Source organism: Hibiscus syriacus, unplaced genomic scaffold, assembly GCF_006381635.1.
Source record: "Hibiscus syriacus cultivar Baekdansim isolate YM2019G1 unplaced genomic scaffold, ASM638163v2 tig00109987_pilon, whole genome shotgun sequence".
Taxonomy (NCBI): domain Eukaryota; kingdom Viridiplantae; phylum Streptophyta; class Magnoliopsida; order Malvales; family Malvaceae; genus Hibiscus; species Hibiscus syriacus.
In genome coordinates, this window is record NW_024062550.1 from 1,751,320 (window position 1) to 1,775,999 (window position 24,680).

Below are 24,680 nucleotides of genomic sequence, written 5' to 3' on the forward strand. Positions count from 1 at the left end.
GCCACTTGTCATTAATGTATTTTTTTCCATTTAATCACATTCTTAACAAAAAAAGAAATCTTTAATAGTTTCATCTCATGTGTTGTCGTCATCGAAATTATTATTATCTAGTGTCTTCTTTAACCATTCAAGACACTGACAAATTCACTTAAAGTCGACTATCACTCTATCATTTTAGATTTCCTTAAAATCTCTTTAACACTGTTGAACTACATTTTGATATAACAATTAAGGCAAAAATATTTTTGGACTTGAATTTCACAATTTCTAAACATATAAATGAACATGTTCATGAACAATAGATAAAAGAACACGAACACCTTCAAGCATAAACAAACAAATAAAAAATGCTCTCTACATACGGTGAAATTATTTGATGGATCTGGTTCTCCATATCATTCATGGTCCAACTAATAAGATTCGTCAATCTTAAAGTAACTTTCAAATAATTACCCACTCTTTATTTACGTGTAGAAAAGAGATGAATATTCACCTAGTAAAATAATAAGATAGAATAATTTTATTAGTTGGGATCACAAATATTGATTTTTTTAAAGATTTTTAGATTTAAATTTTATAAAAAATATTGTAAGCACATACTTTCGTCTGGTCAATTTTAGGATTCAATTTCAAGTCAAACAAGCCCAAATTAAATCGGATCAACTCAAAACTAAATCTAGACTCGGATCAACTCGACGCAATGAACCCTTTCTGGTTATGAAATATTTCTCTTTTCATCTAAAGTCCAATCGTAAGTCTCCCTTTTATACCTATCAAAATAATTAATGTCGACTTCAACCACGTAACAAACTCTTCGAAAACTCAATTTATTTGAATCGTTGACAGCATCTGAACTTCACTTATAGAATTAAAAACATTTTATTATCATCGATAAATGTTAGATATAATAATAAGACATAATATACTCATAAAAAAATTAAATTCAATCTTAAGAGATCACATTATTAAACGAAACTGTCACAATTTTTTTTGACAAATTCTAAATATAATTTTAATTATACATAGAGAGTAGGGGAAGGACTAAGGAGAGATTCTAGAGGAAGGAAGGGGAGTGGTCCAAGTGGATCTAGAACCCATGACCTAAGAAAATATAAAGAATAAACATGAGCAGTTTGATCAACCGATCAAATATGATTGCTCACAAACCCTAAATCTTAACATTAAAGATAAAAAAACATTAACAACATACTAAATCATGAATTTGATACCAATGAGGTTGGTTCAAGTGGTTAGCAGCTTGATATCGCTTAAGCAATATATCAGGTTCGAGTCATTATGAAAGCAGAAAATTTCTCTGGAAGACTCGCCTATCAAAAAACGGTGTGCGACCCGAATTTGGATGACAATTTCACACGTGGGGCAGAAATTGATGACAAAATTGAAAGGTATTAGCGATTTAGGCTTCCATTGAAAAGTACAATTATTTGCTTCTTCCATTTTGATTTTTTATATGTTTAGATTCTTTTCAATTTTATTTATTATTTTAAATTTTATTTTATTATAATCTTTATTTTATTTTCTTATAATAAATCTAATTTTTCAATAACATTTTATATTATAAATTATTATTTTAGTAAAGAATACAAAAATCAAAGTAAAAAAAGCAAAAGAATACATTTATAAGGTTGTAATAGTAATTTAGTTTTGCACTAAGTTGGTGACACTACTTCGGAACATATTGATTTTGTTACTAAACTTTTAAATAATTTATATTTTTTGCATTATAGTTTTTTAACTGTCGTCGACAGCCAATCACTGTCCATCATCAGTCGTCTTTTACGACAAAATCGGTACAAAAACGTTTTCATTTCACTTAACTTTCATCTCATAGGATTGGATTTCCACAAAACTCAATCACAAGCAATGAAAATTCATTTAAAAGTTTGACGTGTTAATACTCAGTTATCTTCCGATGATCGTCCGATGAGGTTATTTTTGAGATATGTAGTTCGTCTTGTAGAAATAATGTTTTTTACCTTCATGTTTTCAAACAAACACTTCAAGCCTCTCAAATCTAAGAAAGTATCCGAACCCCTAAAAATGGTAGATTTTTTTGTTTAATTTTATCGATTTTGAGAACATTTTGGTATCGTTTCTCCTAGGAAAGGCGATCAATGACGGGGAATGATTGACTATCAGTGGCGGTTGAAAAATTGTAGTGCTAAAAAGTGAATTGTTTAAAAGTTTAGTGACAAAATCGATACACCACTAAAGTTCAATACCTAAAACGATTTTGTTTTAGGGAACAATAACCACACCAAACGATATCATTTTGTCCATGTCATCACACTGTTTGGATTTTAACGGCGCAATAACATAATTGAGGTTAAAATCAATGTTAAATACTATACTTAGAGAAATTAAAAGTTTATAGTATAAATGATATACTACCTAAAGTTAAGTGGTATCTTACGTAGTTTACCCTAAAAATATAAATACGTGCATTGTGGTGTGCCTTTAGACAGCTTAGCTTTCCTAAATTAACCATGCACAAACTGTTCCACCTAATGGACTATAAAATTTGGTAGTTGGTAAAGTTAAGGGATAATATTGGGAATTGAGATTTCAATAAATAAAGTAATACGTGGATTCATATATTTACGATATATTAAATTTTATTATATTCATGTATAAGCGAAAGTATTTTATATAAAAATCTATTTATACACAATTTTATTAATCATGTGTTTGAATCTTAAATAATAATTTTTTAAATTATTTTATTAATGATTTTATATAAAAGTATGAGAAGATAAAAACACATATATAAAAGTTAAATAATCAAATTATACCAATTGGGTTGGTTCAAGTGGTAAACAACTTGATATCGTTTAAGTAAAGTCTTAAGCTCGAGTCTTTGTGTATACAGAAAATACTCGTTGGGAGACATACCCACTAAAGTCATGTGTGCGACCCGAATCAGTCCAAGTTAATCAAGGTGAAACCTTAGAATTGGAAGACGACAACAAAATCAATCAAATTATTTAATAATTTTGATCATTCAATCTTAATAATGTTTTCTTTAGATATTATAGTCAAGTGACATACTACGGTTCTATCGATATTGATTTTTTTTTTAAAAATCCAAAAAAGAAAAAACAAAAAAAAAGTTGGAAATGTAATGTGGAAACATTTTGATGCAACAAGCAGCATGAATTGATGCAAAAATCAGTTAGATATAACGATCAACATCGATCAAACGACTGAAATAATCAAATTTTAGAGTATAATAAAATAGTTAGATGTAAAAAGTACAAGAATTTTGATTTTCCCCCATAAAATTCAAGGTTTTTTTTTTTGTTTTCTGATTAAGCTAAGGTGATTACAAAGTAGTATATGTTCTAAATACTTTCAACCATTTGATGATGAACGCTCAATCATCCTGTTGCAACCTCTGGTGCTCGAACCTGTGACCTCTAAAAACAACAATGATTCCTTTAATCACTGAGGTAAGTTGATTCGTGCAGATTCGAGGATTTCTAAAATTATTAATCCTATAAATTTATAATTTTTCTTATATTTTTTTAATATTTATGTATTATTTTTAGATTACATTTTAATTATTTTTTATGTCATATTTTTTAGGCAAAATATACAATGTTCCCCTGAATATAGATTATTGCTTTATTGAGTCTTTTAACTATTGAAAGTTACAAAATGATCACTCGTCTATAGGGGATTACTTTGTTGAGTCACTCGACTATCAAAACTTACAAAATGGTCATTTGACCATTCATTATGTTCCAAAGTCATCCTTTTATGTTAAAAAATAACGATCTCCTGAGTTGGACGCTAACATGCTAACTGAGATATGATAGTCGTTTGAGATTATGAGATAAGATTTTATCATATCTCACTCAGTATGTCGTCAAATTTTTAATAGAAAATGAATAGTTTGAAACATAATGAATAGTCAAGTGATCATTTTGTAAATTTTAATAGTCAAGAGACTCAACAAACAAACTCCCTATAGTTAGAGGACTATTTTGTAAACTTTTAATAATCGACAGACCTAATAAAGCAATATCATATAACCAGGGAACGTTTATGTTCTTTAGCCTAATTTATTTGATAAAACCCATTTAGAATTTAATTTTTACACATCTTTTCAACTAGGCTTAGTACAAAAGTAAGTGTCTAAACTATACCCAAAATTTATTTTTGGTGTTTAAAGAATTTTTTTTGTTAAAAACAGGTGTCTATTATTTTCTCCGTTACACTTTTAAGTTTCTACCGTTAAAAATTGCTATGCGGCACGTATCACATTTATATTTTTTTTAAAAATAAAATATTATTTAAAAATATTTTTTGAGCCTTTCAACTAATGGGTCGTTTTCAAACCACCCATATCTTGTTGGCCTATAAGCTATCTAAGTTCCCATCTTAGATAGGGTTGAGCGTGTTTTTGGTTTACACCAAAATGAAAAATCTATTATGACCAGATTTTACACTAATTTTCCCTTTAAAGGATGAATTTGACCCCCCAAATATCATTAGGGTTAGTACATTAATTATATGGTTGGTCCATTAGGGGTTCATCGTTTAGTAATTTTAGGCATGGGATGGAATGAAAAGTAAAGATACAAATGCAGTAATTAAAGCATCTTTTAAATAGATTTTACAAATTTTGTTCAGTGCATTGATAACAATGGTCGCGCTATCCATATACATTAGTAGGGTGTGCAAAATTACCCGACCCGTCGACCCGGATCTAAAAAAATCGGGTAATTCTCTAAAAAAAATTACCCGGCCGGGTCGAGTACCCGGCCCGACATTTCCCGGGTCGGGCCCGGGTCACAAAATCTAGTTTTTCCGGTTACCTGGTTACCCGAGTACCCGGTTAGTTTTTTTTTTTTTTTTAATTTTTATATATAATTATATAAAATATAATGAATTATTTATATTGTGGATTATTATATTTTGTATTTTGAACTTTTAAATTTTATGTTTGGATATTAGAGTATGTAATTCGAAGTTTCGAACATTTAAATTTGTATATATATTTTTTTAAATTAATAATTTGAAAATAAAAAATTAAAAACCGGATATCGGGTACCCGATTACCGGGTACCCGCAAAATCCGGGTACCCGTAACATCCGGATCGAAACACGGGCCGAAAAATCGTCGACCTGGAAGTTCCGGGTACCCGAAAATCCGGTACCCGAAAATCCGGGTACCCGGATTTGCACACCCCAAGACATTAGCCTTTGCTAGTGTTGGGTCTATAAGAGGAATGGAAGAAAATAACCCCCCAAAAAAATAAAATTAAATATTTCAATTTTAATCGATTTTGATATGATTTTATAAAATTAGTCTTGTTTGAATTTTAGGCTCGAGACGAGTTTTATGAAGGAGAGAGTCAGAGTTGGGAAATAGTCGAATTTAGAATATTTTTTTTTATAAAAACCACTAATTTTATTTAAAATAGAAAATATTCAAATCACAATAAAGATTTACAATCATAATTGTAAATCAAGCATATAATTAGGACAATTTTCTATAATCATTGAAACAAAACTAATAACTTAAGATAACATAAAGATCATATAAGGAAAGATTAAAATATAACCAAGAAACTTGAACAAAGATGGATAAAACAGATCTGATCGCATCGACAAACGAACCACAAAAGGGAATCAAACTACTTAAAGACCATCGATAAACCACAAATCAGACTCGACCAACGTGAAAAACTATCCACAAATGTATAATGGGTATCTGAATCCAATCCGAGAGTCCAAAGCAAGGAAGATCAACAACATTATAGATGAGTGCCGTCTTGATTAGTCGTGGTGATGTCAAATCAACCATTAGAAAAATATAAGTGAAAACAACGCCCAAACACCAACAAAATGCCAAAAGATAGAAGAAAATGTGCCATATAGGTAAACTTATTGAAAAATAAAAAATAAAAGAAAATAAAAGGATAATAAAAAATATCGATAATCGACAACCAACATTAAAATTAATTCCATCATTGATCAATAAAGATGAAAAGAAAAAAAATGAACGATATACCAATGAGAGAAAATTAGAGAAAAAAATCTAAGAATTAAATGTGTGATATTAGTTAATAATGTCTCTTCCTATGGAAATATAATTATTACAATGCTCATTTCTATATATATTTTAAATTATCTCTTTATCTTGCAAAATAAAAAATATATTCGTGTGAAAGGTGATTCAAATATAATGAAAATGGTGAGGTATCTAGAAAAAAAATGAAAATTAAAAAAGTATTTGGGAGTAAATTAGATATAAATCATTATTCAATGACTTATTTAATGTTTTAATAATATTTAGCAATAAATTAAATATTATCATTTTTTTGTTAACATTATTACATCATCAATTTAACGGGATGACAATGGAGTTATAGTTTTGTTACAAATCGATAATATTAGTAAGTAATATTTTACTTTTGAAATTTAGGTAGGAAAAAATAAACATTTACTCAAACATCAGTGACCATCGATGTAGTTTACCCTGTTTTTAAAGTCTTAAACAAACACTTCACATAGTTGTTCTGTTAGACTGTTAGTGCCGCCGCCATTTGTGGATTTCATTTCAAGCCCAGCTCTTGCATTTTCCATTTTGCTCAATTTCAAGATATGGGTAAGCTTATTTCTTCACTATTTCTTCGTTCAATTGTTAATGTTCCAAGAAATCTTCGTACCCACGTTGAAGCTGTAAGTAACAATTCCCTGTCTGTAACTGGAATGCGAAATAAGAGTGATAGTCAGGGTTTTAAATAGCGTTCGCGGTCACGTTTTTAGTCGCGTCGCGTTTATCACGGTTGCGGATATAATGATACTATTGTGGTTATTATAGGTATCGCGATCATGATTTTTTTGAAGTAGCTGATTATTTTAATAAAAAACCTATATTTTAAATAAAATAAAATAGCGGTCCGCTATTGTCGTGATTGGCCGCGATCCGCCGCTATTGGTGCGATCGTGCTTCACACTATTATTTTCCGCGACAGCAGTTTTGGACACCGTCGTGACCCCGATATAACGGCCGCGATACCGCTATTCGACCTCTTTTTGAAACCCTGGTGATAACTTCAATAATGCTGATGATGCTTTGGCTTTGTTTAATCGGATGATTAACGAGCACCCACAACCTTCAATTGTGGAATTTTCTAAATTATTAAGCAGGGTTTCAAATTGCTATTGCTCGGATGGCGGCGAAACCGTTATTTCGCGGGCGCTATCACGTTTTCGGACCGTGATTTGAAACCATGTTATTAAGAGCCATTGTTAGATCGAAACGTTATGCCATGTTGTTTCTGTGTGTAGACGGATGGAATCAGTGGGAATCTCCCACGACGATTATTCTTTGAGCATCTTGATTAATTGCTTTTGTCGATTAGGTCGAATTGATTTAGGGTTTTCTGTTTTTGGGAAAATGTTAAAGCCAGTATTGTTACTTTCTCCACTTTGATTAATGGACTTTGTAATCAAAGATTTTTCAGGCTGTGAGTTTGTTTGATGAAATGATCGGACAAGGTTATCGACCTAATTCGATTGTTTACTGTACAATACTCAAGGGTTTGTGTAAGAGCGGCCATACTGGTAAAGCTGTTAGGCTTTTAAGGATGATGGAAGGAAGGGGTTTCGAGCCCAATATTGTAGCATATATCACAGTTGTCAACTCTCTTTGTAAGAACGGGTCGTTAAAGGAGGCTCTCGATCACCGAAGCGAAGGTTAAGTGCATTGGTTGACACACATTGCAAGAACGAGATGATTCGTGAAGCTGAGGATATTGTTGAGACAATGATAAAGCGAGGCGTTGAGCCTAATGTTGTTGTTACTTATAATTCATCGGTTGATGCACATTGCGAGAACGGGATGGTTTCTAAAGCTGATGATATTGTTGAGTCAATGATAAAGAGAGGCGTTGAGCTTAATGTTGTTACTTATAGTGCATTAATAGACAGTCATTGCTCGCAAAACAACGTGGATAAAGCTAGAAGAGTACTTCAATTGATGATTGAGAACAGGTGTTTGCTTGATATATTTAGTTACACATTATGATCAAAGGATATTGCAAAGCTAAAGGTTGGACGAAGCAATGGAACTCTTTCATGAAATATCTCGGGAAGGACCAATCCCTACTAGTGTCACATTCACCACTCTTATGCACGGTATGTGTCAATTAGGGAGAATTTCAGCTGCGTGTGAACTTTTGAGGAAGATGGTTGCTTTGGGACAAGTTCCGGACATAGTGTCCTGCTCGATCTTGGTGCACAGTGTATGCAAAAGAGGTAAACTTGAAGAGGCATTGAAACTTTTTGAAGCAACACGGAACAGTGGGTTGAAACTCGATATTTTCTCCTATAATCCTAATCGATTGCTTGTGCAAAGCTGGGCAGATCAAAGTCGCAAAGGAGTTATTTCACGATCTCTTAGTCAATGGCTTAAAACCGAATGTTTACGCATATGCTATATTGATCAATGGACTCTGTAAAGAGGGATTGCCAGATGAAGCATATAAGTTGTTTAGGAGCATCAAAGATGATGATTGTTTGCCTAATAGCGACTGTTATAACGGAACGATCCAGGGGTTTCTTCGAACAACTATACCTCAAAGGCAACACAACTTCTTTAAGGAAATGGTCGGGAAGGGATTTTCTGCAGATTTATGCACCGCCACCTTATATGTGGATCGCATCTTAAGATCTAATGACTCAATCTGAGGTACCCTTTTTCTTTCCTTTATTATTATGGTTAAAATTAGTTACATTGCATGCTTTTGAATTTGGAGGTTGGATATTCATGTTTGGATTCTTTAGCTCAAAATGTCAAATGGGTCAGTTAGATTTCTTGGTTTATTCAATATATTTCTGGGGTTTTAGTCCTAAATTTTAGGACTTGGCAGGAGGGCGACCCCTAAATTTTATCTCTCGTCTTTAACCTGTACATATTATCATTTCAAGAAAAGGTTTAATCACATTTGACCCCTTCAAATATTGAGGTTTTTAGTCTTTATGATGAGTGTGACTCTAAGATTGTGTTACATGTATCGATCTATTGAAAAGGGGAAAGATTACCCAATTCAGGAATTAATGTAGACCAAAAAAGGTTCAGGGACCAAGCTAGAAAAAGATGCCAAGTTCGGGGATTAAAATTTACTTTATCCTTATTAAAATTATTACATTAATATTCCTTGGTATAAAGAAACTCAATTTCCCTAATATTGCTAGTCATGGTCTCTCCATATTTATGTACGTATATTTGCTCAATCTGAAAATATATATACATGCATGTGAATCTTGTCACACTACTACTGTCACAATACTCAAATGCAGAATCTTTCCACGAAAGAAGATTGCTTTGAACTGATACATGATATTTTTGGGTAAAGTACGCAAATGGTCTCCCGACTATAGATAAGGCTTTATTAAGTCCCTTGATTAATAGAAGTTACAAAATGAACCCTCGACTATTTAAAAGTTACAATATGGTCACCCGACTATTATTTATATTCCAAACTCTTCCTTTTCGGTTAAAAATTTAACGGTCGTCTGAGTTGGACGTACACGTTAACATTTTGACTGAGATATGATAGTCATTTGAGATTATTGGATAAGATTTGATAATGTCTCAGTTAGAAAGTTAACGTACAACTCAGACGGCCATCAAAATTTTAACGAAAAATGACGAGTTTGGGTAGTTGGGTGACCATTTGTAACTTTTAATAGTCGAGGGACTCAACAAATAATTTTCTATAGTCAAGGGACTATTTAATAACTTTTAATAATCAGGGACTATTTGTATGTTTTATATTTTATACAAAGGAGGTAAATATCGAATTTGATGGTGAAAAACACCCTTTTGGAAGCAAGATTTATTGAAGAAGAACGAATAAACAAAGTGAAATATGATTGCAGAAATGATGGGAAAAGTGGAAAGAATCGTGATCTAAAGCTTATCCCCAACATGCCAGCTTAAAAGTATACACACATTATTGCACACACTTCGTAATATGTGCACCCAAATTTCTCAAGTAAAATTGGTTACTCTGTAAATTAATTGGTTTTCACTAACGGATTGTATTCGTGTTTATTTGTTTATTTTTTAAAGTATTTGTATTTGATTTATGTTTGTTTAAACTTTTTTTTATCATTTTTGTTTGTTTATTTATTTTTAAAAATATTTGTGTTCGGTTTATTTAGTGTTCACAAATATATTTGTTGTACTTTTTAGGGTAAACAACACATTTAGTACCTTAACTATTAATTTTGCCTGTTTTAGTAATAAACTTTCTATTTTTGTCAAAATCTTACCTAATGTTTAGTTTTTGTTTCATTTTAGTATGCCACCATTAAAAACTTATCGGTTTAATACCTAAACTATCAGTTTTGATCCGTTTTAGTACTTAAACTTTCAATTTTTTGAAAGTAACATTAAATTTTGAAAGGTACAAAAATGGAACAAAATTAAAGTTTTTAAGGGAGGGGTACTAAAATGAAACAAAAACTGAACTTTAGGTATGGTTTGAAAAAAATTGAAGCTTTAGGTACAAAAACATATCAAAATTGATATTTTGGGTACTAAACACAAATTTACCCTTTTTCCATACAAAAGAAAAATGGTGAAATTATTCATTAGTCCTTATGCTGTTAGACTTTATTGTTTGATCTTCAAAATTCACACTGTGTTAAATTTAGTTCTTATCTTTCTAATATTTAAAATGTAAAAAAAATAAAAGGAGAAACAAGCTTATAAACAAGTCAATAATAAATTATAAACGAATTTGTTCGTGAACATAAACGAACCAAACACATATTTTTTCTTCTTCGTTCATTTATTAAATGAAGATAAAAAATTTGGTTCATACTCATTTATTCAACTCGATTAACAAACATAAATAAACATTATATAAACAATTCATGAATAATTCTTCAAATAATATGTCATTTACACTAGCAATATTGCACCATGGCGAGATATAGACCGAGAATTTATTGCACAGCCTTCATCATGCGTGCAAAGGGGACGTGAAAGGTAGGGAGACCCTTTACACCTTGACAATGACATGAAAAGAACAATTGATGAAACCATACATACATACATACATACATATAAGAGAATAATGGTGTAGCAGTAGTTTCTGACATGCACAGAGTTCCCAAACTTTCAAATTGGGGAGTAAGTTGGCAACCAACTTTCTTGTTCTTTAACTTCAAATGCTTGTCTTCTCTCTTGGACTGGTTTCATTCACTTGCTAGTTTAACCCCAAGGGCCAACACCATGTTAGTTGCTGTCTGTCTTCTATTATGTAATAAAATATTGGAGGAGAACATGATTTTTTTAAATTAATTTAGGATAAATACAAGACAATATCTATTTAAAGATAACTCTCAATCATTTATATTAAACGTTGATACTCTTTATATTCTTAATATTCGAACTCGAATCTTCAAAGAATAATAACAAGCAAATCGAAAAGAAAAAGGAAAACACTAAATAATGCATTTCATTTCATGGGGCTCACAAAAGCTGCAATGGGGGAGACATGTACATTGTGGTGCCTCAGAACATTAACATACCCCAATGCCATTTTAGTCACATTATTTCTCATTTATTTTTCTTTGTCTCCATAATTATTGAGTTAAAAAGTGCTTGGAGATCAATTAATTAATCGTTTAGGATTTCATAAATTTGGTAGAGAAATGGAGATCAAGTTAAACACTTGTTGGTTAAAGTATGATTAAGCACATGCAAAATCATGTCAAAATTGAAGTTAACTTTACGACAAGATGAATGGCTAGTAGGTACTACAATTATTTGGTAATAATTAGATATGTTCGGTTGAATACCCAACTTAAATCTTTCAACTTGGTAATAATAACACATGTTCGGATGAATAGCCAGGAGGTACTACAAACATCTCTCTCTCTCTTTGTATATGCATCCTCAACGCAGATTTTTTATGATAAGGTAGAGCTGAAGAAGTTCTGTTGAGGTTCAGAAGGACTCTACCCGATTGAAAGTTTTATATATTCGATAAATTTTAGTTTAGTAATTTTTTTAGCTCATGTAAAAACAAATATTAAGATTAAAAAATACAAGAATTTATTAAATGTTTAATCAAGTAGGGGCAAAACTAAAGAAAGATAATCTCGTATTCTCATATTTTTGGGTCCATTAACAATTTAGGTCATTGCGAGTTTTAATATTAGATAAATTAGGCTCTGTCTTCTAAGTTTTGAGTTTAAATACCTAATAAGTCATTATATACTTCTTAAAAAGTCTAATATTTTGGCCCCGCCAATATTAAACCATGGCTTCGTCACTGTTTTAGGGATGGATTTCTAAATTGTAAGAGGGATGAACTTATAAAATTCTAGGAGCGAAAATAAATTATGAATAGAAAATACAAAAAAAAATTTAAAATATATTATAATTTGAAATTTTTAGGGGATGACGACCCTAGCCGCCCGCACCCTGATTCATCCCTGCTCTTTGAATATTTAGGGAGAAAGTTAATGATATATATAATCATGTCAAATCATTAACAATAAAATAATAAATTTGCGGAAGCATACCAAAGTCTATTGTTAGAGCTCACCTAGAAGATTAAAATCTTTCAAGAAGATATATATATTTTCTCTTTAGTAAAAAATTCTCTAATAGGATAAGAGTAATTCAAGTTAATCTATTTCTTGGAGACCACTACCCTTCATATAAACTGAATATTAGGTCAGCTTTTAAGTTTTTATAATTCTATCCCTCATCAAATTATAAATACAATTTATGATCTATATTTTATTTTTATTACGTTTTAATACCTGTGACACATGAAACATATGATCACTTAATTTTGTATCATACTTTATAATAACATTATACAATATACTATAATTACGGATTTTAATCCAATAATATATGCGTTGCTTTGCTAGTTTGCTTTTACATATTAGAGAGAGATGGTGTGAAAGTAAAGCAAAGTTGATGAACAAAGGGGCCCTTGCACGAATGCCTTGCACATCTCAGTTGGCTATATAGACTTGTCATTTTCTATATACACATAAATATAATCATCATCCCTTTCTCATTTAACTCGGTGCATTAATGATCGTCTTCTTCCTTTTCGGGCCGAGTGAGTGAGTCAACACGAGATAGAGAGATCAGAGGAAGCAAATTGAGAATGGAGAATCGTAAGGAAAAGAAGGCGCACCCCAAAAGAGGTTTATGGAAACCAGAAGAAGACATGATCTTGAAAAACTATGTAGAGACTTATGGAGAAGGCAACTGGGCAACTGTGTCTAAGAGATCAGGTATATATATATACACACACACACAATCGGATTTTCGTTCGGTTTTACTTTTCAAGTTATATTATGCATGAATGGAGATGCAGGGTTCAATATATCTTAGTCTGGTAGTGTGGCAACTTGGGAGTTAATGGGCGAGATTCGATGGTATTCAACGTGTTCTTGTGTTAGTTTTATTATATGTCGGGTTATATGCAACTTATAGAAAATATATGTATATGTTTTCAGGGTTGATGAGGGGAGGGAAAAGTTGTAGACTTCGATGGAAGAATTACTTGAGACCAAACATCAAACGAGGAGGAATGTCCAAGGAGGAAGAAGACCTTATTATCCGAATGCACAAGCTTCTCGGTAACCGGTTAGTATTCGAATTTTTAACCTTGAATGTCATATTTTAGAGATAATTGCATGGATTTATTAGATTATACCGTAATTCGAATTACAAACTTTCGTATTTTCTGGCATAGTTTATATTTTTTGTCCATGTGATCAACGTTACATCTTCATTTTAAAAAAATGTAGATGGTCCTTAATTGCCGGTAGACTTCCCGGTCGGACCGACAACGAGGTGAAGAACTATTGGAATACACATTTGAACAAGAAAACCCTTTTAGGCGAAAAAAGAAAAACCATCGACTCGATCACACGACACGATGACAATATCGAGGATCACGACAGCAAGAAACCGAGGCAAATATCGCATGATTTGGACGAAAACAAAGAAGCGAACGGAGACGATAACGTCGGCGTTCGAGACGTCACCGCCGGTGCGTGGATGGAACGTGTGGTCCGGTGTCTCGACTACGAGACGACGGGAACACCGCTGATGATGCACCACAACTACTCAAACCTTGTGTTTGATGAAGAGCCTTTCGCATCCTACATGGACCCCTTTGTTCTGTTTGAAGCATTTGGGGCGATCGATTCCGATGTGGGATTGGGAATCAAATCATTCTTGCCTTAAAAGATACAGTATTTAACGTGGACCACCACCTGGGCAGACCACTTTGCTACCTTTTTTCCCACGGCTTTAGGCTTTTTACCTTTGGGTGCATTGCCAGCATTGCCAGCATTACGTGCTAGAGTACTAGTGCATTATCAAGATTTTTTTTCTTTTTCTTTTTAGTGAAGCGAGGATTATAATTTTAACTTTTTTGTATTTTGATCCTAATGCTTTAAGTTAAAATTATAATTCTTTCCTTTTCGGAAATTAAAGTTTAATAGCTTTGGAATCAATTTTGCCAATGTTTTCTATTATTAGCATTGATTATCAACATTTCTGTATGAAACTCCCCAATTCAAACAAAATCCGCATCCCAAAAAAGCTGAAAAGAAGAGAACAAGTACCTCCATCGTGGGGAAAAAGTGGCCTAAAAAAATGAACAATTTTGTCCATGAATATTGATGATGGCCATTATTGTCGAGAGGATACGTACCGGTAGTATTTGCTCTAAAGATTTTAAACCATTAGACGATGAACGCTTAAATACTCTGCAATAACTGGTGCTCGAACTTGATATCTCTAGGGATAACAACTATCCTTTAACTATTGAGTTCATTCAGTTCGTACAAGAGATGTTGATCTTGAAAACACTTGGCTAGAAATTTTCAAATATGATTATTGGTTTAACACTTGTTGCCCGGTCGAGCATAAGATATCATATTTAAATGAAAATCAAACTGATTAGAATTAACTAGTCAAAAGGGAGAGTTTTACACTCCAACTTATAGGGGGAGGACTTGTGGGGTAATTACCGATTTTGTGAAAACAAGTCTACACCAATTTTTTTTGTATCTTTGTGGAGTTTTATGAGGTGTTTTATAAGCACTTGACTCACTCTCTTCCCCCACAAGGTTTTCTTCATTCTTCCTCCCTCAACCTTTTATTGCCTTCCAAGCTTAAAGCTCTCAAAATGAAAACTTTTTGAAGTTATACCACCCATTTTAGGTAATCATTCTTTTAAGGATAACAACGGGTCAGGTCAAGTTGAATTTTTGATTCACTTGAACTTCACTAAAAAATTGAAATCTTCCACTCGCACTCGACTCAACTTGGGTTTAAGAGAGTCCCACCTAACCTGAAGCCTAACATGTTTTTAGGTTAAAACATGAACCCAATATATATATTAGGTAAAATAAGGATCTAATTAAAAATAAACAAATAGAAAAAGACATCACTATAATTATCCCTAAATATATAAATAATAATTATAATATTATATCAGATCAAATTTTTTACCATAAATTTAAATCTGACCATATCACTTTGAAGAAAAATTTTAGGATAAATTATGCGTTTAGTACCTGAAGTATCAATTTTGATTCGTTTTAGTACCTAAACTTTCAATTTTTTCAAAACCATACCTAAAGTTTAGTTTTTATTTGATTTTAGTACCCATGTTCAAAATTTAATGTTAAATTTTGAAAAAGATTGAAAGTTCAGTACTAAAACGGACCAAAAATGATAGTTTAGGTACTAAACGCATTAAGTATTTAATGGTGGAGTACTAAAATGAAACAAAAACTAAACGTTAGATATGTTTTTGAAGAAAAAATGAAAGTTTAAATATTAAAACGGACTAAAATTGATAGTTTAGGTACTAAGTGCATAGTTTACCCAAAAATTTAACCAGAATCAAATTTAAATTAAAACCCCGACCCATAAAGATGAAATTTCCTCAACCCAATTAACGCAAATAGAGTTTGATTTTGTTACTATGGCCCATAATCATCAAAATGCTGTCTCTGTTTTAGTATTCCAGTTGCCGAAGGCCCAAACCAACCTCATTTGCTTAATGAAAACCTTAATCAGAATATAGTAGTGTGCATTTTCAATATCCAATATTATTCGATTCAAAATTTTAGATATCCAAAAATTTAAATTAATAAAATTGTGTTTTGTATTCTGTAATACCCTAATTTTGTCCGGGAATTAAAAAGGAAAAAAATGAAAGGACTAAATTTATAGTTGTACCTATTATAATTTGGGACTTTAAAATCAATCCAAAACAACTCAAGACTGCTCTCCATTTTCTTTCCACTACCCCCACTAACTAACTAAAAAACAAATCTCATTTTTTTTAAGGGGGCAATATATTGCGTGAAGGGGGAGGCAAGAACAATGCATCAAAAAAGACAAAAAAAGGGGAAGAAAACTGGAAGGGGGCCAGTGATCATCAGCTGCCGTTTAACGGGGCCAGTGATCATCAGCTGCCGTTTAACGAGTATGGTTCTCAAGACATGTTCATCTACCAAGTGTTGAACGAAGCAAACGCTCATGGCCCGGGAATCAACAACCTTCGTCAGTTTCATGTATCCCAAAGAAACCAAACTGTTGCAACCATGCATGAACCAGCCAGGAACCACGGGGAACGAACAAGGTCTCTTCCCACATCAAAAGGGACCGCCATTATTGCTCTTTAAAACCAGATTCAATACTATGGGTCTGCAACCGCAATTTACCAGAAAAAACCATCTTCAGCAAGCTCAATCATGGTTTCTGCCGACGAATACATACACATATTAATGTTTCCTTTCATGGGTCACGACCATCTCATTCCATTTCTAGCTTTAGCAAAGCAAATCCATCACCAAACCGGCTTTAACGTCGCCATTGCCAATACTCCTCTCAACATCCAATACCTCCGTTCCACTCTCCGACAAGAACCCAATCCCGGAATCCGCTTGTTCGAGCTTCCGTTCACCAGTTCTGATCACGGGTTGCCGCCTAACACGGAGAACACCGAGAACTTGATGTTGGATCTTATCGGTAAATTCTTTTCTTCGTCTGTTTGTTTGAGAACCCCGTTTCATTATGCGTTGTTGGAGATAGTTAAACAACAGGGCAGACCACCAGTTTGTGTTATTTCCGATGTGTTCTTCGGGTGGGCTGTTGATGTTGCGAACAGTGTGGGAACCGTAAACGTTAGGTAATGGGTGTTGGACTATGGCATATGCTTCATGTCAACAACGTGTCAGATTACGAATCTGTTTTGCGGAAGTTAAAAGGGGGCATGACTACGATCGAGAACTAATTGGAAGTAGGCTATTGCGCCCAACTGGTGGCTCGTGGAGGTCGTTGGCAAGGCGTGGAGTTGGTTGGGACATGAAATCTGAGACTTTTGCTAACCTTGTTTCTGCTATTCTTTACGAGAAAAGATTTGGTCCATACTTCTCCCAACCTATAATTGCTGGATTAGGAGATGAAGACAAACCCTTCATTTGCACCATGGATTCCAATGGAGTCAAGTGGGAGACCAAATTTGTTGCTAGAGAGGCGGTAACATGAGGGCCTAGGGACCTAGGGTTTTTTAATGTTCTTAATTTTATTTATCATTATTTATTTATTTATTTTTATTTTGTTTTATTCCTTTTATATATATATATATATATATATTTCATCCTTTAATATTTATCTTGATTTTTTAAGGGAATCCAACCGATCAAAGGTAATCATTTCAAATCGTATTTTTAAATTTTAATTTAAATAATTCAATTTTCGCAATCAAAGACAATCGATAAATTAATTGATACCGAAAGGGCGGTTCAAGGGTGCTAATCCTTCCTTGACCGTAACCGACTCCCGAACCCGATACATTTCTGGTAAAACGCAGATCAGGTAAGATGGTGTCCGATCCACCTAAATGTTTTTTAAAGTGATTGGTGGCGACTCCTAACCCAATTAATTCAAGTCGAAGCTCAATTCCGGGCCCACCAGAAAGGCGGTCCCGACATATTCGATAAAAAATCATTTGATAATGAGCATTCAAATATCTTGTAGTCGTTGGTGCTCAAATCTAGGACCTATAGAGATAACAATCATCCTTTTAACCACTAAGGTCGTTTGGTCCCTTTAAAATAAATTCTAGAATACAAACTCACATAAAATATTATAATGTGAATATCCTTAACTACTCGATCAATTAATGAATCTATGCATAAATCAAATTTCAATAGGACATCCATTCATTCCGGAAGTAATTGGTCACTCAGCTTTTAAGTAAGTGTTTTTTTCATTAATAATTAGGGTAAATTAAGTCCATCAACTATTAAAAATTATAAAATAGCCCTCTTACTATAGAGTGTTACTTTGTTGAGTCTCTCGACTATTAAAAGTTACAAAATGTTCAATTGACTATTCATTATGTTCCAAACTCGTCATTTTTCATCAAAAAAAGGACGGTATTTTGAGCTAAACGTGAACCTGTTGAATGTGATATGATAAAATCTTATCCTAGATTTTCAAATGACTATCATATTTATATTCCAATCATCATGTTAATGTCCACCTAAAATAACTGCTAATTTCTTAATAGAGAATGATAAGTTTAGAACATAATGAATAGTCGAGTGACCATTTTGTAAATTTTAATAGTCAAATGACTTAATAAAATAGTACCCTATAATCATGAGACCATTTTTTATTTTACCCTGATAATTAAAGTTTAAGTTTTAATCACCGACATTATCAATTTATTATAGATTGATTATCTATCCATTATCTGCCGTTAAGATAGCAGAAACATGTTGACATAACACATTAATAAAATAGTTAAAACATTATTGTGGTAAGAAATGATTGATCGCAAGGCAAAACCTTGAAACTGGAGGACAATAAAAGAAGAAGAAGAAAAATGTTTGACCTAATTAAAGAGTATAACATGTGATGTGCTAGTATATTTACATTAACAATGTCTTATCTTGTTAATACTATGATTAGGAACAATTTAGGTATGTTCACATTTGCATGCAAGTAGAATCTCACATCATGAATTCTCCATGATTCTTTGCATTTTAATTTATACATCAATCACATTATCATAATATTTTTTTATTAATTTATGTTGATTATAAGATAATATATATTCTAAAAATTCTCAAAACACGGTTATGCTTATCTTCCCAGTTATCTAAGAGTGGGATTCAACACAACCTTCGTAGAGACTCATGGATTGCAGCTTCTCATAAACATAATCATAATGGGCACCAGCATCAAGTTTACTATGCTGGGTTGAATGCTAAGAAATACGTATAATTTTAGGTTAGGAAATGAACTAATAAAATTTTAGAAAAATACAAATAAATTATCAATAAAAAATATAATGAATATATTTAAACTATATGAAAATTTAAAGCTTCTGAGATAGTACAATAGCTCCTATAACCCCTCGATCCATCCACACTTATCTTTGAGCCCAATCTTCATAGACCTGCATAATGTAATATTGTTCTTTCTAGATGATCTGAGTTTGACAAGCATTATATGTACACACATGCATGAGTTTAGATTTAGGTCTGCAAATGAATATGAAGTAGAGGAGAAGGAGAATAAGGGGTGAGCTTAGGAAGCAGACTAGAAGAGTAATGGAAAAGTGATATTGGCGCGGCTCAATCTGAGATCGGATTTTACGACCGAATCATCCGTAAATCCGTCTTCGGATTGAACCTCACCAACATCGCATTTCTTTTTTGCTTCCCAAGCACCCAGAAAAGTTTATTCTCCCATTCACAAAATTAAATTCCCACGGATGCAACTAGAAACACACCATGATCGGCGTTAAAGGCTTTTTACTGGTTTCTGGTGTTTTTATAAGCAGTAGTTGAAATAAAGTTATTTAGGGTCCCCCATGAAAATAAATTTGATTTTCTTTTTGGTAGGGAAAAAAGGAAGGTGATAATGGTGGATGGAAATGATAATGATTAATGACATAGTGGGATCTTAAATTCATGATTCTGTATTCCTTGAATTGAGTCAAAATCAAGGCAAATTGGGTGCAATTACTATGACTAGTCAGTGAAATTAATCATGATGGAAGACCATCTAAAAGTCTAGACCAATAATCCAGAAGCAAGACAGTGAATCACACAGTAAAGATATGATGTTTTTGGGGGCACACAAAACATGAAATCATTCATAAGAAAACGTAAAAACCTCGACGTTTTCAGCAAATTATTCATTAAAGATCATCATACTGTTGGCTCATTGCCCATCAAATCAATAAGAAAAACAAGACATACTTTTCAAAGGGTTCAACTCAATTAGGGTTTTTAAGCGAAGAAATAAAAGAAAAAGCTGTCAACATGTTTACAGTGGTGACAGATGCAGGAATAAAATTTCACGGGAAACACATTCAGTATATCTGTAAAACAAATAACTAACTGAAAGAAATTTAAAATTCAGGACTGACATTTGCCCACCCTGAAATATACGTACATCTGTCACTGTGAGCACACGTATGTATAAATCATATGTATAAGATAGTGATCAATATCCAAACAATAGGAAGAAGGAAAAGAAGGGGAGATTAGAGATTGAGTGAAGGAGAAAAGAGGTGAGGGGATGTTGATATAAGAGAGGAAGGGAAGGGTTTTTGCCTAGGGATGGGGAGGCGAAGAAGGTGAGGGAAATGATGTCAAAAGTGGGTTTTTAGGGTTTCCCCATGCTTGGTTTGTACTCAATACAGTTCAAACTCCTCCTATTGCGCATGCACCTCAAATATTCTCCTTTAAAAACCTATAAGAAAAGGAAATTGAAAACCCTTTTGACTGTACTATTCTTTTTCTAGAATCATGGTGTATTATTTTAACTTCCCCACCTTTCTGCTCCATTATCATGCTTGCATTTGGTTAATCAAGTAACAGGTAGTTCGCTTATATGTATATATCCATTTAGAATCAAACTAGCAATACTGCAATTGGTTTACGACTACTGATTTGGGCGACGAGTTGCGGTCGGTTAGAGAACGACCATTTGACTGGCTCTATATAAGCTCTACGAGAGAATTGGTCATGAAGAAGAGGGTGAAGATCATTACGTGTAAATTGCCAAGGTTTGACCCCCTTTCTCAATCTTAGCTGATAGGTATCTACAATGATCCTTAACTGGTGGTATCATGCATAGGATAATTATAAGTAGGTCATCGGATTAAATGAGCATGTGGTGTTTCACGTAGACTTGCCAGAGGTCTTGGTTATACTTTAGATTTCTCGAAGGCTCGGGTAAGCAGAGAGATCTATTAGAGACTCTTAATTAGTGGAGTAGTTGTGGTTTTCGAAGATCATCTCTTGAGTATAACATCAAATAGAAATATTGGAGGGAAGAGAATGAGAGATTAGGGTAGGTGAATCTTGGGAACATGAGTGCAGAATGTCAGCGAAGGGGATTGTGTATAAAGAAGTTTCCAATGGAGGGGAAAGATGATTGTTTTTTTTAATTTCCAAGCATTTTCTTTGTTGTCTTTCCGGTTTTAAAGTTTCACTCTAACTAATTCGAACTAATCCACATCGCACAACTGATTTTAATGGACGAGTCTTTCAACGAAAATTTTCTATATACACAAAGATTCAAACTCAAGATATTGCTTAAGCGATCTCATTAGTTTTCATTTCCCAAACATTTTAAATAAAGCAGTAAGCAATTGTTTGGTTTTGGCAGCAGCCCTAAGCGGGGACACCGGCGCTGAAGGAGCCTTACCTTGGGTCTGCACTAGGGAACACACTCCTTGGTTTTTGCTCTTCTTTCTTTCTTTCTTTCTTTCTTTCAACGAAGGGATTCAATCAGTCAAGTCTCGTGGGAAACTGTAAAATAATGTTGAAACTTTAATATTAGGCAATTCTTGTCACACACACTCATGATTTTGAGGGATAAGTGGGAATGCCACTACCAAAAGTAGCCTCACGTCCATGGAGGAAACTCGAAACAGCCGAACAGGATGAACACAAAAGTTTTATTGTTAGGGGGCGAATTTATAAAATTTTAAGATTGGACTAATAAAATTTTAATAAAAAAAAATAATTTATCAATAAAATATATAAAAAACTTAAATTATATTAAAAAAATTAAAAAATAAAAAACTTAAATTATATTAAAAAAATTAAAAAATTTAGGAAACGACTGCCCCACTAGCCCCTCGATCCTTCCTTTTCATCTCTCAACATTTATACTTTTGGACCGCCACATGTTTTATATGTATGGCAAAATAACAACTTCAAGTGTGGATAAAATAAGTAAAACTTTAATCTCCTTTTCAACTAACTACTGTTATTTTATGTATACCCTAAACCTATCAACTCTAATTTGAATTAAAAAATAGATCCAAAATATGAGATGATTCTAATCTTAATGGCTTGATCAAAAGAACCCAAAATTCAAATTTAAATGACTCGAGCTTGAAATGAAATATATCTATTTGATTTAAATAGACCTAATTCGACCTGCTTGAATGACATGCCTAATACAACCTATAGATTTTTGTTGTTGTTGTATAGATTATTATACTTTAGTTTAATGTAGAAATTGCAAAATTGGTTCAATGGGAACATAGATTTTCCAAGGATGGTATTGAGTCTTTGTTTAAAGAATGGGGCACCCATGTTTTTACTCATATTTATAGGGTCCATGTTGGCTTTTATTCTTTTATTACCATGAATAAGAAAAGCAAACATACTTTCTTAGTATCTTTTTTCGAATGAATATAGTAGTTGAATGACTTTTGTTCAATCAAATGAGATATGAGCACGATTCATGGGGCTTAATGGGTTCCTTAAACATCAATGTCAGTGGCACTGTGAGTGATGGTGAACAAAGATGAGGTTGAACCAATGAGGTTGTTTCAAGTGGTAAGCAACTTGATATCACTTAAGTAAATTTCAAGTTCAAGTCCTTGTGTATGCAGAAAATTCCCGTTGGGAGTCCCTCCCACCAAATCAGGTATGCGACCCCGATCAGTCCAGATTAATCAAGACAAAACCTTAAGAATCGAGAGGGCAACAAAAAAGACGAGGTTAACCTTTTTCTCTTGCTACATGTTAGTCGATAGAGTGATTTTGATGACATTGATGCAAGATTTAAGGTTAAGAAAATATATGTGTGAGGCCCACAAATACGGGTAAAACTTTCGAGATAATGTTCTGAAATTAATTAATTCACGAGCTAATGCACTCCCAAGATTAATTGCTCAAATAGGGTGAAATCCACAGTGTTTGCCGTAGGTCGCCATGCACTCCGGGCGACCTTGTAGGTAACCATGCACTCCGGGCTACCTACCCTTGCTTAAACAGAGAGAATGAACGTGTTGCATGTCACATGCACGTCCCAACACATAGGTCGCCATGCCCTCAGGGCGACCTTGTAGGTCGTCATGCCCTCCGGGCGACCTTGTAGGTCGCCATGCACTCCGGGCGACCTACCCTCGCTCGGCTGCCCTCGGATTCCCTCGCATAGCTCGCTCGATTGCCCTCCGATGCCCTCGCATAGCTCGTTCGGATGGCCTCGGATGCTCTCGGATGACCTCGGATGCCCAGCGTGTTGGGACGTGCATGGCACATGCAATCTCTTGTAGCTCGCCGGGAAGACATGGCGACCTAGTAGGTCGCCCGGAAGGCATGGCGACCTACGACCAACACCATGGCGACCTACGACCAACATTGTGGATTTCACCTTATTTGAGCAATTAATCTTGGGAGTGATTTATCTCGTGAATTAATTTTTTTCAGAACATTATCTCGAAAGTTTTGCCCACAAATACGAGTTAAGCGTTTTTTCGATTCAATTGAATAAAATCTATTTGCTGAGAAAAAAAAATCTTAACAAAAAACTAAAAAAAAATGGGGAGAAATTTTACCCTATTGAAAAGGAGAGTACAAGAGAGTTACTACTATACACAATTTAAGGGTTAATCAACTAACATCTAACTTTAATCTATAATATTTATTTATAAGGATAAATACTCGAATACAATGAGAACTTACGTAAAAAAAATATACTCAAACTGAGTTTATTACTCTAACGACAGTTATATAAATCTTGTATAGACTCAACAGGTTCATAATGAAATTCCGACCACACTACTCTAATAATATGCATCATATTTATTTCTGGGTGTAAAAGAATTTAAGGGCTTCATTAACTTTTATTTTTATGTTTGAGGACATCATATACTCTTAAGCCATTACTTTTGTGGAGAGGGGGTGGGGGGGACTTACACCAATGTAAAAATGAAGTAGTTTTGCATACTTTCATAGTGTTTTGTATGAATAATTACGTTGAAAGACTCAAACACACAATGAGCATTCGTACCTTTGACATTTGCTATACTTGAATTCGGGACTTCGAGAGATAACAACAAATTTCTTAATCACTGAGATTGTTTGGTTCGTACAAAAGAAAAACTCATGGTTAATAAAAATAATAATCCCTAATTTACATTTTTGCAAGAATGAATAACAATACATTATTGTTATTAAGTTATTCAGGAATGGACATATCATCTTATATTATGAGTGAATTTCTATATAAAAAAAAATTTGAGTGAACGAACTTATAAAATTTTAGGAGGACGAAAATACATTATTAATTGAAACACAGTGAACAC

General features: G+C 33.3%; 3 protein-coding genes across 3 annotated transcripts; all 3 read left to right on the top strand.

Moving 5' to 3' along the window:
• The first annotated feature begins 7,768 nt into the window (after positions 1–7,768).
• Positions 7,769–8,724, top strand: LOC120211987 (putative pentatricopeptide repeat-containing protein At1g12700, mitochondrial). The gene is made up of 3 exons (XM_039210440.1): positions 7,769–8,030; positions 8,188–8,292; positions 8,393–8,724. Exons 1-3 carry the CDS (start codon positions 7,769–7,771, stop codon positions 8,722–8,724), a joined length of 699 nt encoding a protein of 232 aa, XP_039066371.1.
• A 4,370-nt stretch (positions 8,725–13,094) lies between these two features.
• LOC120211794 (transcription factor MYB82-like) lies at positions 13,095–14,437 on the top strand. The gene is made up of 3 exons (XM_039210269.1): positions 13,095–13,311; positions 13,537–13,666; positions 13,831–14,437. The coding sequence occupies exons 1-3, from the start codon at positions 13,182–13,184 to the stop codon at positions 14,270–14,272; spliced, it is 702 nt and encodes a 233-aa protein (XP_039066200.1). The 5' UTR covers positions 13,095–13,181; the 3' UTR covers positions 14,273–14,437.
• A 2,363-nt stretch (positions 14,438–16,800) lies between these two features.
• LOC120211988 (crocetin glucosyltransferase 3-like) lies at positions 16,801–17,596 on the top strand. Its single transcript, XM_039210441.1, has 2 exons — positions 16,801–17,237; positions 17,287–17,596. The coding sequence occupies exons 1-2, from the start codon at positions 16,801–16,803 to the stop codon at positions 17,594–17,596; spliced, it is 747 nt and encodes a 248-aa protein (XP_039066372.1).
• The last annotated feature ends 7,084 nt before the right edge of the window (positions 17,597–24,680 follow it).

Bases quoted from the DNA above. Each gene is read 5' to 3' on its own strand.
- LOC120211987 (XM_039210440.1), top strand. From the start codon at position 7,769: ATGATTCGTGAAGCTGAGGATATTGTTGAGACAATGATAAAGCGAGGC. The intron at 8,031-8,187 runs GTTTGCTTGATA...TGTGTCAATTAG, and splicing joins ATTGATGATTGAGAACAGGT to GGAGAATTTCAGCTGCGTGT. The intron at 8,293-8,392 runs GTAAACTTGAAG...GCTTGTGCAAAG, and splicing joins GCACAGTGTATGCAAAAGAG to CTGGGCAGATCAAAGTCGCA.
- LOC120211794 (XM_039210269.1), top strand. From the start codon at position 13,182: ATGGAGAATCGTAAGGAAAAGAAGGCGCACCCCAAAAGAGGTTTATGG. The intron at 13,312-13,536 runs GTATATATATAT...ATATGTTTTCAG, and splicing joins AACTGTGTCTAAGAGATCAG to GGTTGATGAGGGGAGGGAAA. The intron at 13,667-13,830 runs GTTAGTATTCGA...AAAAAAATGTAG, and splicing joins CACAAGCTTCTCGGTAACCG to ATGGTCCTTAATTGCCGGTA.
- LOC120211988 (XM_039210441.1), top strand. From the start codon at position 16,801: ATGGTTTCTGCCGACGAATACATACACATATTAATGTTTCCTTTCATG. The intron at 17,238-17,286 runs GTAATGGGTGTT...ACAACGTGTCAG, and splicing joins GTGGGAACCGTAAACGTTAG to ATTACGAATCTGTTTTGCGG.